This window comes from Nelusetta ayraudi, unplaced genomic scaffold (genome assembly GCF_046127955.1).
Source record: "Nelusetta ayraudi isolate G7.1 ecotype Tasmania unplaced genomic scaffold, CSIRO-AGI_Nayr_v1 ptg000017l, whole genome shotgun sequence".
In the NCBI taxonomy this organism is placed as follows: Eukaryota; Metazoa; Chordata; class Actinopteri; order Tetraodontiformes; family Monacanthidae; genus Nelusetta; species Nelusetta ayraudi.
In genome coordinates this window covers 4,513,018-4,530,989 of record NW_027466067.1, presented here as the reverse complement: position 1 = coordinate 4,530,989, position 17,972 = coordinate 4,513,018, and the positions used below count along the sequence as shown (strand labels likewise).

Here is a 17,972-nt window from a genome sequence, read left to right as displayed (position 1 = left end):
ACCGCAAAGATTCAGTGTCTTCAGTCTATCCAGAGACGAGGTGGAGGGAACCAGATACTAATGGTGATGCTCCAACTCCTCTGACAGGTGACTACAGGTGTGGTCCAGGCATCACTGACTGACTGGCTGACTGGCAGCACCCAGCTACGCCCACGCTGTCTGGAAGCTGGGAACAACAAGCATCAAGGCTCCGGGGAGGGGTTCCCCGCGGGGTCTTTTCTAAAATCCAGCAGACACTTTTTTTCAAGCTAGCTGTGTCAGCTACTAGTCAACAAGGATGGAGCACTTTTTTTCATAGTCGTAGTAGATAAAACTCTTCAATGAAATTTTGTATTTTCAGTTTTTTGTTACAGCTATCTAGTCTTGAAAGTACTAGAAATGCTTCCTGGCGGTTCAAGAAATCCCTGTGTTCCACTGCCTGAAAATGGCAAGCACCAAATATATTTTTGCAACTTTCCGCTGTCGCTTTGTCGCCCTGCTTTGCGGCTCTGAAATCTGCTGCATTGAAAATGCCCGAAATGAGGTGATGATGCTCCATCCTCCCCATTTTGCAAGTCACATCTTGTTCAAAGACAGTTACGGTGCATTTTCCTGGTGGGTGTCTGCAGAGAGAGACCCAGTGAGTAGGAGGACGGCTGATTGGTCACAATGGGGCCCATTGATGTGCCAAAAAAAAAAATGGGTAGAGGGAATGAGAAAGTCAGATGTGACAGCCTCACTAACAGCCTCTGACAGGGCCCGGGGAGCCACAAAGGCTGCACTGTGCCACTGTATTTGTACCACAATGAACAGATCAGAGCAGTGTGTGATGGCCGCCATCTCTATATATGTGTGTGTGTGTGTGTGTGTGTAAATGCATTTAATGCGTTTTATTATCAAGTGGAGGAAGAGCGGTGATGCTTGAGCCGCTTTGTTACAGTCAGACGCCCAGTCTACACCTGCTAGCCGCACAGTTACAAACCCACTGCTGAGGCCCGTCAGCTTCTGATTATAGAACCACTGTGTGTGTTGGTGTGTGTGTGTGCGCGTGGGCGGGCGTGTGTGTGTGTTTGGATGTGCATAAAGTAAAGAGTGCCCTTGACGATCGCCAAAGTAGAACAGTAGGATCGTCCTTTCATCATCAAAGAGAGTTTCATCAGGAGCCGTGCGGGAGGTTTTAGCCTCTCATCAGAAGTTCAGTGCGTAGTCATGCTCAACGTTATTGGATCACGCTGTCAGGATTTATTGCTTTGTCTCGTTTAAACTGGCGACTGGCTATGAGAACGCTGCAATACGCAACATCTCAAAGACTTTACAATCCCACAACATCAGTGTACTTCTGGACACTGGATGTCCCAGTCTGAGCACCAACACAAACAACAACAAGAACAGCTCGAGAGAAAATTCCAGACCTTTGGGAGAATAAAGAAGAGGCAGACAGCAGAAGGAAAAAGGATCGAATCTTCCATGTCAGTGTTATTCCTCAGTGTTTTTCTTTTTTTTTTTTTCTCTTTCACTTTGGTCTGCTGATTTCTGAGTTTTACTGGAGATTAATGGGCATTAACAAGCCAGCCAAGTCTGCTGCAGTGGTTCTTTCCTTATTCACAGCAGAAGCTCTTTGCACAGGCTAGCGAGCTTCAGTGCGGTCTTGGAATAAAAAACGAACTTTGCTGAATATTTTATTTAAAAATAGAGGGTAATCAAGTGTGAACGCAGATGGTCAGAGAGTCATTGGAGTTCTAGTAACGCTGACGCAAGCGGCATCCATGCAGTCGGTCCTCAGGGGCACATGGTCACATGGTCAAGATTCTGACATGCCCCCATCTTCATTGATTTCCGTTTGACCCCTGTCTTTAGAATCGGCGTCACATGGGTCGCATCCATCCCCTGCACTGCAGCTGTACACCAATAATATCAAACTTTTACAAAAGCCTCACTTGTTTAAACTTCATTTTGTAGAACTGCAGATGTGATGTCAAGTAAAAGTTGCAGAGGAGAGCTGATCAATCGTCCATATTAATGAAAGCAAAGTATGTTGATGGAATGATATCATTGATTAATTAATAGATAAAAAAAAAATGTATCCCCTAAGAAAAAATTAACTTTGCAAGGCAAAATTTTCATAGATCCGTCTTGAGAAACTCCCATCTGAATCATCTTCAGGGCCTTGAATGAGTCTCTGTCCTGGGTTTAGTTTTACTGCGGGCTCTTGTACTACAGCCGCTGTAGTGTGGATTTCACAGTGGCAGCGGCAGCTGTATGAGACTAGGACTATTTTTCCTATTAAAAGAAGAGCAAAGAACTGGCATCAAAAGTCTTTTCTCTGCTCCTGCTGCCGGCGGCAAATGTTGCTGCCTCATTCTGCTGGCAGCGAGCTGATTGATCTGGCTTGAATTTTACTGACAAAATGTTCACTTTCCAGGTTATGTGTTAAAAAAAAAAAAAAGAAGGCGCTTCCACCTTGCTAATATTCTTTAAAGACCGCTGCCCTAAATGGATATTTGAAATATATCAAATGGATTTCTGGGAAGGTTCCACCTGGCTGCTAAAAAAAAGTTGGTGTTTCACTGCTGTAGCCGTGGCTGTTTTTCACCAATTTAACTCTGCGCTGGCCTCCAGTGTTCCTGCCTCCTGTTTGAAAGCTGCACGGCTTGTTTAGAGAGCATATGGTGCACGTAGTTTGTGCTGACGTCCCTCGAGTGTGGGCTGAATTTGATATTCAGGGACAGTTTTGAGGCAAAAGTTGCCAGATTTTTCTTGTCGCCTCGCTGTGCTTGGTAGAGCATCAAAAAAGAGAGGAGGAGGATCAAATGAGAAAGATTCAACTTTTATTGTGAAAAGCCAGCTCTGCGGGGATGAAGGATTTCCTCAGCAGAGCCAGAAAGACTTTTTTTTTGCCATGAGGGGCTTTTCCCCCCAAAGCGAGTCAACAGCGACAACAACAACATCATCCGCAAGCAAAGTAGCGGCTCTTCATAAAAGCCGGGATACAGTTGCTGTGTCACGACGTGACGCCTGTTGGCTTCTGTTCTGACTCGAGCGAGAGGTGGTGGGGAAAACATAAAACATCATCTCGACTAAAGTTTCACCATTATTATTCTGTCACCCTCCCACAGTCTATTAGAACACGCCTCCGCGGTGGCGCCACCTCATCTTCAGTCCCGCCGATCGGTGATTCAGAGGCGAGCGCCGCGTTCCGTCCCGTGCTGCAGCAAACACAAGACGGAGGAGACGGGGAAAAAAAAAAAGAAATTGGGAGAGAAAAAAAAAAAGTGATTACTCGTCTGTAGTCAAACTGTTTCAAAGCCCCTCTCCCCCAACCCCAGACCCCCCCCCCCCGGCTGTCAGGAGACGAGGCTCACTGCTGAAGCTAAAGGCCCGGCAGACACTGAAGATCTGCTTCTGTTTTCAAGTCCTCATCATGTTTCTTCAGAGAAGAAGAAGGAGAAGAAGGAAAAAAAAAATCTTTCCCCGCCGCTTGTGTATGACGGCTCTGAAGTCTGCCTCAGCTTCAAACTTGGTGTGAACTTCCAATGCCCCCCCCCTTACAAAGGCCTCTGGAAGCTGAGAGCAGAGGTGATTTTTTTTATTTCTTTTCGGCGCCTGCTCTTACTAGGTTTCGGCGTCGAGTGGCTCTAGTGAAAAGTTTCTCCAGATAGGGGGGGGGGTCGAGCAGCAGCGGAGGCTGTGATTATGGTGCCCGTCGGCTCAGGCTTCAGATTTGTTTCTTCAGATGAAAGGATGCCGGCATGTCACAGACTGTGGTTTGTCCTCCCGCTGTTTTTCTGTTCTCAGGATGCAGATTAATCCGAAAAAAACATCTCCAGCCCCATTTTCCACGTCATTTTTCTTTTTTTTGTTTTATTTTCGAGGACAGAATATCCCTCCCTAACCTCTTTCTGCAATAAATCCATTTAGGTTGCGTGATTATGGGGGGATTTTACGGAGGAGATCAGAGTTTTTGATCTTTCATATGCTGCCTCGGCTACGATCTGACCCTCCCTTATCAAAGTGGAATTATGAGGTGAAATCGTTGCGATTAAAAGCTCTTGCTGAGGGGGATGGAAAGAAAAACACGGTTATACGTGCAACACAAACTGGATCAACACGCAGAGCTTAATATTGACTCACAGGAACAGTCGTTGGTAGGTAATGAGCCTGCGGCACCTGCCAACAGTGCGGTGATGTGAGAGCAGCCATAAGTCGCTGAAGGGGGTCCGACGGAGTTAAAAATGCAACATGTGTTCACGGTTTCATTTCGCACTGAGACAAAAAGGCACTCAGAGATCACACGCTTTGGCTGTTTAACTTCATGTAGATATAATATTGTGCATGTCAGCAGTGTGCATCCCTGATCTTGCAAAAGTCTGATTCATGAGCTGTTTTTGGGCGGGAAGCTCTCCTCGAGATTCAATTCAGGGCTTTTCGTGAAGGTTCTACCTGCCTTACAGTGGAAACTGACTCACCTCATGGGCTGCTGCATGTGCAGGAGCTCACCAAGTTGCACCCTTGTAGGTGTGAAAGAACTTCTTTCATACCAGCAGTGGGAAAAGGTTTTTTGGACACCCTTGGAATTTTACTCAATCTCAAATATAGAGAAGAGGATTAGGGCCACAAGAAGAGAAACAAAAATAAGGTAGATAGAAACCTAGTGGAGTACTTTGTTTTTTGCAGTTTCCAGATTACTGTGGGCGAACTTTGTGGGATACACCTGTTTTTGGCATTTTCCACTTTATTCACGAAATTTTGTCTTTTTTACGTTGAGTTTTTTTTTACTTTATTCACAACATTTTGACTTCTCCTTTCTGTAATATTTATTTTTTCTTCTTGTGGCCCTAATCCTCTTTCGTACAAATACTATCATGAAATAAATGTATATTGAGAAATCAAAGGAAACAAAAATTATTATTATTATTTTTATCGTTAGCAAGAATGTGTGGCCAGGGACCATATTGCTGCAAGATCTAGTTTTGACCTGGGCAGAACAGTGCTCATGCGGAAGGGAGCATGTGGGTATTTGGTGTGTGTTTCAGAATAAATTATACCATGATTCTTAATGCAATATATCACAAATAAGGTGTCCAATGTTTGACGTTCCGTGGTTAACAGTTATTCCGGAGAAGCTCCGCGATGCATTCACTGACCTCCTCCTCCTTCCCTTGCCGTTGCAGGTAAAGTGCTGAACTCGGACCTGCGCCACTACCTCAGTCTGCAGTTTCAGAAGGGCTCGCTGGACCACAAGCTCCAGCAGATCATACGGGACAACCTCTACCTGCGCACCATCCCATGTAAGTTCCTGCACTGCCACTTCTGCGTCGCTACATCCAGCCGTTGCCTCCTTAGCAGCACAGGAAAGCGGAGAATGAGGAATTTCATTTTTTTAATTTGTCTCTCTTCTCGAGCACCTTGTGGAAAGAGCTGGAATTGTAACGCACTTAGAAGCCTTGACAATGTGTTTTTCTGCCCGTTAACACATAGACACACGCGCAAGCACACACACAGACACACTCAAAGGCACTTCTCGCGTATTGTCCTCTCGCCATCCTTCTGTCTCACATTTTTCAAAAGACTCACCCACAAAATGTCACCATGGCAACTCCACCAAGGACATATCTGTAACCCTCATGTAACTTATTTAGTGCTCTACGGTATTATCACGGTGATCAAAGTCATATTCCCTCTATAAATAAGCCTGTGTGTGTGTGTTTGTTTGCGGGTGTGGAGTGTATGTGTGTGAGTGTTTTAGCCGCTCTGTTGTCTCAGTGGGAACGCTGTGCGCCAATGCTTCCTCACTGGAATTACTAATGGAGTGGTGCAAACATAGGCAGCTGCAGCTGCAGCAGCAGCAGCATATGTGATGGAAAAGCTCGATGAATTAATAAAAAAAAACTGTATCACAAACGCTGTTGATCTACCAATATTTAATGGCAAGCTCTATTGATGCACAACAGCTTCATGATGTGCAGTTTACTTTAGTTGCGTGCATGTGACTCTTGTCGCTATCTGAGAGAGAGAAAATAAAACTATGAACATTTTGTTACAGCAGTAAGAGTCCAGTAGTAAATGCTGTTTTATTCTAAGCATGGAATAAGCACAATTAGACCAATCTGTCTGTTATTATGGTAGGTTCAGATGAACAACCTCAGCAGTGCCTGTGTGTGTTGCAGAAATGCATTGTATATTGTATGAGTGTGTGTGTGCATCCACTCACGACTGTTGAATATTCCGGAGAAATCGAGAGGTTGATTGATTTAAAAGTAGCTGGTAATTATTATGTTGATTAACAACACTTTGCTTAATGACCTAAATTATGAACTGACGACTGACACGGGGAATGAACGCTATCGTCAATGCGTCAGTCAATGTCTGGAAGTGAAGCTATGATGCCATACACGCACCGTACACACACACGCATACACTCACACACACTTTGGCCACGATATTTGCGGCATCTCCTGAGAGGAGTTGAGATTTAATTGTCGAGGTCAAGGTTCTTGTCTCTACGGGGTGATAACCGAGAAACGTTGCTTTTTTCATTCACATAAATTTGGTTACAGAGCAGAAATTTGAGCACAGAGCTACTTGAGAATCAAGTAAGGCTGCTTGAAGAGTTCCATGAAACTGTCTAAGCAAGATACAAAAAGAGGATTGTAGTGCAAACGAAAAAAAAAACGTGCTGCAAGACATAAAAACATTATACCTAATCATCAACCAGAGAAACGATGCAAAACACAACAGATGCAAACCAAGAAAACACATGCAAACGAGAAAAAAAAACGCTCCATAAACCAGTCACTGCAAACGGAAGTGCTTCAAACCTGCAGGGGGCGCTCTTAGCAGAACAGCTCAATGGAGAGACACACCAGGCAGACCAAGAACGGCTGACTAGAAGGTTTCTAGTTGAAAATCTGAGCCACGCCTTCCCTGAGCGGTTTCCTCTGTGCGGTGACACGGTACGATGCAATACCATGCAATTCTACTGACACTTTCAAGGTCCACTACAGGAACACACACCTTATTTATATTGCATCCACAAACCCAGACTGTACAGCAGCGTTGATTTTTTTTTTTTTTTTTTTCTTTTTCTCGACCGGCGTCCACCAGCGCTTTGATGATTGCGAATTTTTTAAAAATGGAGGTGGGCAGTGAATTTGAAGTGAAGATTTTTTTTCAACGCGCACCCCTCGACTCTGCCTTCGCTCACTCACTCACTCAGCCACCCCCTGCAAACACGCGTTCCCATTTCTCATGCCACTACAGCGGCGGTCGCTGAGGTTTTATGGCCCATAACCACCATTTATCATTAACAGCCTGTGGGCTCGCTGTGTGAGTCTGACTCTCTAATCCTCAACTTGAATTACGGCCTAATGAGAAGGAGACGCCGTCTCAGGATGGTACCTCCATCATTCCGCCCACTCTGCTCTCAGTCTGCCATCCATCTCACCGTCACTCTCACTATTTTAATCACTCATAACTCTACTTAGACATGCTCTACAACAGCTTCCCGCTAATTTGGAGCCGCTGAGGACTTTGAATGTCAAACCCTTTGAATGAAAACAGTCCAAATACATTAAATTAGATTTCAGGCACGTGGTTCGATGGCTTTAGTAGTCATTTAACCCGGCACATTATGTTGTGATTTTGCTGTTGGAGTGTTTGAAGCGTCCAGGTGCTGGTAGCCTGGGGGTCTCTCATTGATTTGGCCGGGCACCAAACAGTGTTGACTGCTCACAAATTGATCGTCAGCTGCATTCAAGTCAAAAAAGCTTGTTCCAAAACAGTCCATTTTGTGGGTTGAACCATTTCTCAGGACAGCGTGGGCATGGCAGATCTTATTTTTACAGACAAATCCCTGGCCGTCAATCATCCATTGCGAGAGTGACAACCGTGCTTCTCCGCTTGTTCGAGCCATTGGACTCGGATTTTTACGAGGAAACAGGCAACCTTGAAAATCAGTATTTTATTTCCTGCACTCCTTCAATGGCCTAAAATCACATTTTTCATGTAATTCTTGGTGCTATTATGTATTGTGGTTAGGTTGATCTTCCTGCATTCTTTTATAATATAAGGCATTTTTTCTGTAAAGTGCTTTAATCAACCCAGGTGGTTTTTAAATGTGCTATATGAAGAATTGGAATCCTGACATTCAAAAAGAAATTTACTAAGTTGTAAAAAAAAAAAAATACCTGACATATCTTCAGTCCAATTGGTAAAATTCTGTTTGGCTGAGTTTCCAATTTTTTTCTGGTCAGAGCAGAACCGGCTGCATGCACAACAAGAGCTTTTCTCTTCATCAAGTCAGACCCTCACGCACGACTCGCACCTGCCACCGTCGCCCTCCTCCTCTCAGGCTCAGCCCTGATTGGCTCCGCGTGCTCGTCGTCTTTGACTTCCCTACTTACGCATTCCTGTCTTCTCCCTCTGCGTATGCGAGTGGGTTGCATTAATTGCTGTTGCAGAGGCAGGTAACCGTCAGGGCTGCGATCCAGCGATGCAGCAGCAATCTCACACCCCTAATCAAGGCAAGCTGGTAATTATTGATTGCTCTTAATGCCACCAAGGATGATTAACTTGTGGCATGCAGCGATTTATAAAGTCTAAATAGCTTCTCGGCGCGTGCACACACACACACACACACACACACACACACATACACACACACATAAAAGTGGTTTAGTCAACATTTATAGCCATGCATTCTGACAAATATACAGCAGCCATGTCTTGTTCTGGCAGATTTCTCGTCCGGAGTGTTACTGCTCTCCCCGCTTATCGGTTCGGCACCACCACATCTTGAAAAGTTACTGTCGAACATAAACTTTTGAGATTTATCTGACGGTTTGAAGGAGCTGAGGGTCTCTGCAAAATTACAAATTACAGCCTTTTTTTTTCTTAACTGTTTGAACAGCTCTTTTATAAATGAATACCCCAGATATCAGAAAAAGGAATTCACAGCAGCACTTAGCATCACTGTGGCAGCGGTCCACTTTACGTACATGGCCGTCACCCTGCTGAGCTTTCTATAATCCCAGAAGATCTCGGAAAAACTGTGGGGTCAGTACAGCTGAGCCACATTATAATGATTTTTTGAGTTTGGGGCCAGAATTTAGAATGGAAATGGAAAAGTTCAAACTACAAAAAAAGATCAAGACAGGCGGAGAAATTTAAGAAAGAGAAAAGGAGTTTCATTTTCTGAGTCCCGTTCACTGTGTGGCAGGATGGGTTCATCTCATTTGGGGGCTCTCAAGAGCTCTGAAGAGGAAAGGAAAAAAGTCGGATTTTTTTTTTTTATTTCATTTTTTTTGAAGAGGGTGTAAAGCCCGGGGTCACGCTCAGCCTTTCGGCCTCCTGCTGGGATCACAAGGATGAAGAGGGAGAGTTTGATCTCCAACAAACACTCATTCTGACTTAAGGCACGCTGGCGCAGGCTGCACTCACAGTCAGAGCCACGGACGACGGAATGCTCAAAAGCACAAGGGGACGAATTGGCACAAAGTCGACACACTCGCGCTCTTGCACAGCCACAATCTGTAACCTCACAGTGTTGAGAGGCAACAGCAACAGAGTCCCTTTCAGCCTCCCCTGCCCTCTCCACCCACAGCTGCAACACACTGAGGATTGTTATCCACTGTATCGCTGCACTGTGAATTGTCCCTTAAATAGCTGTCGGCATGGTGTGCTGATCCACCAGTGAAATCAATTTAATCTTAGATGTAGTATGAATCTGATCCATGAGACTGATCCCTGACTCCTTCACCTCGGTGTAATGATTGCACATGTGAAACATTATTCTCTCTAACTTTCGAGCAATCTGGTGGCATTTTCTTGCAAGAAGCAGAGAACGGAAGGAAGAGGGCCTGAAGGCAAAGGCTCAGCAGTTTCTTCCACTTCCTGCTTTAACAAGTTCCACAGCTTGCCATATCTGCAAATTCTCTGTTTAGAAGGGTGGTAGCTGCAGTACTCATTTTAATTTCAAGAAACTCCCCACTCCCTAGCCGCCTCTATGAGAGACGCAACCCATTACCTCGACACTGGAGTCCTCATGGGGACGATGAAATACGTTGTTTGTGTCTGTTCTGGGATTGATCACTGGCGTCCCCCATAAACTTTCCAAACTTAAGTTTATGTTTGTAACAAATGTTTTATGTTTGTGTATTAGAGCATTTGCTGTGCACGATCAGCATGTTTGATCTGTGAGTTGTCAGAGCTGAATTACCCTCGCTGGCCATCTGACAAATGTACCTCTACAGAGCACAGATCCTGCGGGACAGCATTGTAAACGTCCCTAATTGCCTTTGCATTTGAAGAACAGTGAAATATTTTTGGAACTTTTATTTTTTCACCGATTTCATACAACTGTGGCCATCAATGGTTTAAATACAAAGAGGGACAGCCTCTCTCACGTCATACAGGATTGGCAAGGAGAAACGCAATGCATAGTGGGAAAAGTGGTAAATCTGTCACTCAGGATATGAGTTTTCAAGAGTGTTGTGTCAGTGTTTAAATATATAGAGTCAAAGTGAGGGAAAATTCCTGCGTTGTAAGATGCAACAAATGCTCGTTATAGCCTGTGTCACATTTCATTTTCCACAAAACGTTGGTGTGGTAGCCTTGTATCTTCTTATGTCCTATTTGCTTAGTGCAGGTTAATAGCCTGCTGCAACAGAAGCCTCTGAGGATGTGCAGGTAGCTGGTTTCTTCCTGCGTACATGTTTGCAAGACCACAAAATCTATTGCGTCATGAAGTGACATAATCCCCCCTTCAAGAGTAGCATGTGCTACAATAGTATCACACAGAATGGCTGTAATGCAATGTGGCTTTTTGTACTGCACAGCACTGTGCAGCAAAGTTGAACCTGCACAGTGCGCACAATGTCACAAATCTACGCTTTAATGGATCGAGCCCCCCCGACATAAGCCGAATGGTTCAACTGCAGCATAATAGACAGAAACAGTTGTTTTAACAGGCAGAGGCCCTCAACAATTTGCCTGCAGCCTCTCTGTCGAGATCGTAGTGTTGCAGAGTGCTGCTCGAAAAGTTTGGCCACTTTCCCTTGAACATCCTCTCAAAGCTCGGAGAGCCCTCATTATATTGTTGGTGGCTGACCCACAATAAGGGCCTCATGGTATATGTATCGATGTGACATTCATACTGATAGCTTGGGTGACAAGCCTGACAGGTACATAACTGTGGCTCAAGTAATTGGGCTACTGGGCACGTTTATAACCAGAGTCAGCCGTGGAGAGCATGGGTAATGAGGAGCAGGGAAACCCAGCGTTTCTTTCTCTCCGAGTTAGGGACAGCGTCAGCTCGCCCTTATCAAGGTGGGCTATGGAAGCAGGATTTAGTCATGTTTTTTATTTGATCAACTGAAAACCTGCACCGTCCCTGTCAGAGCACACAAACACGGTGCAGGCCCAAATTATGTGCACATAATTTAAGATGTATTTGTTTAAGAACAAACAAACAAATACAGATCAATAAATATGGTTAAACTTACCTGAAAGAAAGCTTATCTGAGTGTATTCAACTGCACTGCATATGTCTGTTTCCATTTGTTTGCCGCTATCTCCTAGCGCTTCCACTCCTCCAGCAGTGAGGCCAGCTCGATTTAAAAATTCTCAAACTGGCTGCTTCCACCAATGAAAATGTCTATTTGTCTCGGGCTCTACGAATAAACGAACCAACAAATGAATGAATAGATATCAAGTGATGGCATTTCAAGCCGTCAACTGTCGGTGGATTTAATGCTTCTTGGGGGAATGAATCTGTTCGATAACCATGGCTGACGGTAAATTTGAGTAGCGCGGAGCGACCCTGGTGATTGCTCCGTGCCGTCAGCTTTGTTCAGCCTGCCATGCAATACAGAGTTGGCTGCCTCGCCCGCCGTGTAACAACCGGTGTCATTTCTATGGTGGCTGCGAGCCTGGTGACAGGCCAGCGGCTAATAAATAGGCCATGAATGGTGGCACAGCAGTATTTTTCTATTCACAGAAACATGCCATCCCTGGCGATGATGTAATCACCCGCTGTCCGTTTGTCCCCTGTGGATGCTGACATCCTGCGCAGGAAAATAAGCCCTCCTATTCAGACGGATGCAACAGTCACTGCTGTTGTTGTTCACGCTGGACCCAAAGCCAGACCAGAACTTTAAACGAGGATCCGCCTTTACCCTCCCCCCCTCCCCCCGCGACTCTATTATTTTTTTTTTCTGTTTCAGCCGCAGCTAGTACATACATCAAGGGCCTCCCTGTAATAAGTGTTAGCTGGAGCTGAACTCATTCACAGAACATTAAATGACTCTGAGCCCCCTCATCGCTTCACCGTCATTCATCAATAATCTATCTTTCACACGACAGCACCAAGGTCTTGCAGGGTTTTTTCAGCACAAAAGAGATGACTGCTCTTTAGAGAAACGAGTGGCTGGCATTGGGAATGCAACAGTATTTCAAAGAGCCTTTCTCTCCTTATTGATAAGCTGTGCTCGTTAAGTAGTCGCTACATGAAAATGTGTTTGAGACGCACCAAAAACTACTGTGGCGCCACTGCTTTTTTCGTTTTTTTTGTGCGGAAACCTTGAAAAGGTTTGTTTTCCCCTGTGTGGATCTTCGGTTTCAATCTGTGATTTGAGGAAACTCACTAAAGTCCTTTTAAAGACTCAGTCGTCAACTCAGTATCAGACTGAGAATAAGGACTGGCAGCTGGAAGAGTTTCCCTCTCTCTGTCTCTTGTTCTCCTTAAAATTGTGTCTTTTTTTGGTTGAGTCGCAGTTTTTGTGCATTCATAATCTTGTTTTCCAGGCACGACACGGCTTCCAAGGGACGGCGAGGTGCCGGGGGTGGACTACAACTTCATCAGCATGGGAGACTTCAGGATCCTGGAGGAGAGTGGGCTTCTCCTGGAGAGTGGAACTTATGATGGTACGTGATGAAATGTCCTGTTGAATGCTGCATTAATGTGCAGAAGCAGCTTTTTTTTTCTTTTTTTTTTTATTGAGTTGGAGTTAGATAGATCTTCACGGTCGTAATGACTAAGAGCCCGCCTTAGTGAAATGTGACAAGTGGGGACAAAGTGTATTGATCAGTGAGTCGTGATTAAGGACTTTGTTGAAACTGACAGTGGGATTAGCGGCGCCGACGGCAGGATCACTGCCAGTATTCCCACTGTGTCGAGGACGGGCCGCAGAGCGACGAGGAGTTCACTTCTGAAACAAAGTAAATGACATCCAACCGTGTCAGCACCAATTTAAGAAGATTTTTGAAAGTTTCATTTTACCAGGGAAACTATAAAGCCATGAAAAAACAGCAGATGGAACTTGTGTTACTCCAGGGCAGAATTTTATATGTTAAATATTGCAGAAGTTAGTGGTGCTGAACAGACCTCAGCCTTATAATTGGTGTTAGTTGCATTCAAAGGAAAGGGAGAAGTTGCTATCTATCTATCTATCTGAGGTGTTGTGGATTCATAAATGCTACTCCGCAGACCTTTTTACCTTATGAAGTTGATTGTGAATTTACAGATATACATACACATACATATCTAAGAAGACTGCCGCCTCTCATCACCCTCTAACTAAGGACAACGATCAGCCAGTTCAGTCTGTCAGTCGAGATTTGCTCAGGTGGACGTACATATTGACATCATTGAACGCAGATGGGAGAATAGCCTCTTCACTACGAATGCAATAAAAGTCCTGAAAACACCAGCCGCATTATGAATTGTAAGCAAAATGTGCTTGAAGTGTCGGTGTTATTGATATTTTTTAGATGTGATGACAATGAAACGACAGTCCTCATTGTTAGGTAGTGATACAGATATTGTAATGTTGGGTGCTACAGGTTGAGGCAGTTGAAATGTGCCTGTGTTGCCGTGACAGGATGCAGACGATGGGGTTGCACGGAGACAGACGACTGGCCCAGAGGAATAGAGGCAGGGGGCGACCTCACTTGAACCAGTCTGCTTGCTGTCCTCACAGACTGACTGCAGCCACACATATGGAGGTCCCGCTCATGTCATGACTGAGTCTGTGCAGCATTCATGGGACAAAGCCACCTCGTTTCATGGCATCTGAAAGGAACTGAAGGCCTTTCGAAGCGCACCTCACTTCCACTCTCTCTGTCCCCAACCGCCTTTATAAAACAGCACCTGGCAGCAGTAAACATGTGGCCGGCGCAGGCGCAGCCGCGTTATTTCCCAGTAAGGAGTTTACCCGGCAAGGGATATTTTAAAAAGCTTCCTCACTTTAAACTGCTAAGTATTTATCGTGTGCAATACTTACACGACAATGGGGCTTAATCACTTGGCCTGCATTTGGAGGTCTTGGAAAGTCAAGCGGTCGCAGCGTATATGTGTCATGAGAGGATTGGAACGTGGGATTTCTCACATTGCGCAATGATTATGGCAATAACATGATAATCTGCCCGCTCTCCTTAAGCTCATTCTTTCCCGCCGCAAATCCACGGCGCTGTGAAATGGGAGAGGATTTCTCTAAGTGCTTTAGGGACAACCTCGGTTTTTGGCGTGAACGGACCTTCCCCGCACCGTTCTCTTACTCAGCCATGTCTTGTGGCTCCCGTGTGGGGGAGAATTAAAAGATAAAGTCAAATCCGCGCACAGGCTGCGCGCCTCGTGGCTGAGGGTAGCTTTCCTCCAGTGGGCCCGTTTGTTTGCCGATCCGCTGGAGAAGTGTGTATTTTAACCCGCCGTGGTCCTTTGGAGTCGGGTCTCTTTAGCGATGACTGCTGACATCAGCTCTCCTTCGTCAGGCTGAGACGACTCACACACACACACACACACACACACACACACACACACACACACACACACACATACTGATGCGCAAATGTTAGAGCAGGGAGGAAGACATCCATGCACACCGAATACGTTCAGTCATCTAAAAAAAAACCTGAAGATCAGGTTGAAGGAGCTGCCAAGACGCCCACGAGCTGTCCTCCATCCCTGAGCTGCAGCCAGGTGGGACTTGTACCTCTTAAAGAGAGAGGGCGAATGTGGGAGAGGTAAGAGAGCGATCCAAGCAAGCGTGCGTAATAGAGACAGTTGATAGAAGGCCGGCGTTGGAGCTTCCTGAGCTCCCGGTGGAAGCCAGTGCAGCAGAAGAAGCAGGCTGCCTTGGCTACGCACAGATGCCCGGATTAGCTTCACGAAACTTGGCAAAGAAACTCACCAAGTCGACAATGAGCCCTGAGTCACTGGAAATAAGGAGTGGGGTATTTTTCACGCTGGCTTGGGTTTTATAGAGACTAGAACTAGACTCTACCTTGTGTTCCAGGTGCGGGTCTAATGGGGGCATAATAGTAAAACAAATATATATATATGGGGCAATCTGATCTTTTCTGGGGATTGATGGTTATTTTGTGGCAAATAATTGTTCAAAAAATGTTTCAAATCCATGAGTAAGAAAATCTATTGAGGTGCCTTCGATTTATAGTCATGAGTATCGCCATGCACAGGAGGTGTCTTGCAGCTTTAAATTGTCTGTAGTTGTGAGTGTAAATTGTAATTTTTCTGTAAGTGGCCCTGCCTCCACCAGCTGGGATAGACTCAAGAGTAAAGGATGGAAAATAGATGGATGGATGATGGATGGATGGAACGGATGGATTTGGGTTGGGAACCTGTTTAATAGACGCTGAAGGACACTGCGTTGGCATGGCAACTGTTGGAACGTCTGATACTGATAGTGTTCAATAATTTCAGTCTAAAAAAGCCTCTTAAAGAACAAGCTAACGACCTATTTTTCTGCAACTGGAAAAACCAAGCGTGCGCCGTTGTGCATTTCGTTATCGACTCAACTAAATCATCAGTCACCACCTCAAGGCCCATCCCCCGCCGTGTCTTATGCTAAAAATTCTCCTCTGCTCGGCAGAGGTCTGACGAGAGGTTGGAACACAGCGCACGTGTGCTTGTCATGCTAATCCTGTTGCTCCGGGCTGATGGAGTAAAACGCATGCTCCGTGGTGTTGGTTTATAGTCGGTCCCAGGTTGCCTGCCAGCCAGACAAATTGGCCATCTGTGCCAGGCGCTGAGGGCGACTCTTTCTGGGCTCCGGGTTCCTCTTCGGTCTCGGTTGGCGCCTGGCAAAGTTCAGTCCCGGCCTCTCAGCCGGAGCAGACGGAGGCAGAGCCGCAGACTGAGCGGTCAGGACGCAGTTAAAGACCAGAAGAACGGTTGCCGGTGAAATTAAATTTGGTGCCTAGCACAGGAGGGTTTTATTTTCTTCTTATTATTATTATTTTTTGTTTTTTTTGTTTTTTTCCATAAAAAGTGACACCTCTAATCGGCTAACCGGAGATCCACCTAAAAGTCTGTTGCTTTGGAACCTCTCGCTGTGATAATGACTCACATTTTAACAAGGAAGGCAAGCAGATGTAAAGATTAAATTGGGTGTGAATGGCAGCGCGGGGCTCATCCATTAGTAACAGCGTGTGCTGGTGGTGGGTGGGAATCCGTCTGTTCAACGGGCGGCGTGCCCGCGACCTTGCGTAGCTCGCGCGCGGCGCCCTTGACTACGGGGAGTCGTTTCCATTCCCACTGACTGATTCGGCTGCCGCGAAATTGCCGGCGTGCTCTTTGAAAAAAGGACGTGCTTTCCTCCCGCCCCGCCCCCCCCACCACCCTCCACCCCCCGCCCACCGGAGAACGTCGGCGCTAGACGTCGACATTTGCCTCGCGACGGCACACGCGGGGCTGGCGAGGGTTCCCCTCCGCCTGAGACGGCAGTAAAATAAAAATAAAAAGGAGCCACAAATCTCCCTCCGCTGACACATCGCTTTCACGCACCTCTGTATCAGCGACGCACATTTATCCGGGGCCAAGAGACGTGTTTGTAAGTAATTAATCACAGAGGCAGCGTCTGGCTGATGAATGTCAGCGCGTGGCAGGCGACGAGGGAGGAGGGAGAGGGGGCGGGGGAGGGGGGTGGGGGGTCGGGGGGGGGGGTGGTGTTGGGGGGCGGGCAGGAGGGATTAGCCGGCAGAGCCAATCTCACGCCGCTATCGCCGCCCCGCCGCTGCTAATGAAGCCGTCGTTGTCAAACGCGGATGAGTGTCTCCTGGTGGAAGAGGTTGGAGGGGGCGGCAGTGGCGGCAGCGTTTGGCCTCCTCCTGTTTTTCTTCCTCCTCCTCTTCCTCAGCGTTCCCTCCGCTTTGAGGAGGACGAGCGCCACTGCGTCAACCCAGTTCCAGTGTCGTCGACGGGCCCGAGGAAATCGGGGGCCCCGCTGCTCGTGATGAGGATAACTCGTCATTTAAAGGGAGAGAGAGAGAGAGAGAGAGAGAGAGAAAAAAGGAAAAGCTGTTGTGTTGTTACTGTGTCACCAAGTGGCTGTGATGAATTCCTCCGAGCCGTCTGTTCATTCCTGCGTGCCTGCCGTCGTCATCTCTCCTTTTCGCTGTTTTTTTCCTTGCACCATGCTATAAAAAGATCTGGAGCTGATAAATGCTGTTCTCTTACGGGACATCATTTTGTGATGTGGGGGATGTTCGCGACAAAAAAAAAAAAAAAAAAGGTGTGGGGGGTAGGGGTGGGGGGGTCGGTGGAGGAGTGGGGGTTTCAAATACAGCCGTCCCAGTCGCAGCTGGTTCTTGGCGAAAAAACAGCGGCGGGTTTTGTTGAGGCTAATTAAATTCCTGAAAAATCCCCCCCTTTTCCCAACGGTGCCTCTCCCCTTCGCTTTAATTAATACAATTATAATGATGATTAAGCCGAACAGACTCAGCCTCGTAATGGCTTGCTTTAAAAAGCCAGAGCAAATATTTGACCTTCCAAATGGATCGACAAAAGATCAATTCGGTGTTGTGTGCCGCGCGAAGCGCATTTAGCGTGCGCACACACACACACACACACACACACACACACACACACACACACACACACACACACACACACACACACACACACAAATGATACATGATGAACGACTGGGTGAGTAATGATGCACATTTTATTGACAGCCTATTTGGGGTTGAATAATACC

The 17,972-nt window shown here is 46.2% G+C and overlaps 1 protein-coding gene across 3 annotated transcripts in view; it reads left to right on the top strand.

Moving 5' to 3' along the window:
* The window catches only part of magi3b (membrane associated guanylate kinase, WW and PDZ domain containing 3b), a 131,960-nt gene that overhangs the window by 88,286 nt on the left and 25,702 nt on the right, over window positions 1-17,972 (top strand). For all 3 annotated transcript variants that reach the window (XM_076024887.1, XM_076024885.1, XM_076024888.1), the window contains exons 2-3: window positions 5,151-5,267; window positions 12,781-12,900. In XM_076024887.1, coding sequence (XP_075881002.1) covers window positions 5,151-5,267; window positions 12,781-12,900 — 237 coding nt within the window. The remainder of the gene's footprint in view (window positions 1-5,150; window positions 5,268-12,780; window positions 12,901-17,972) is intronic.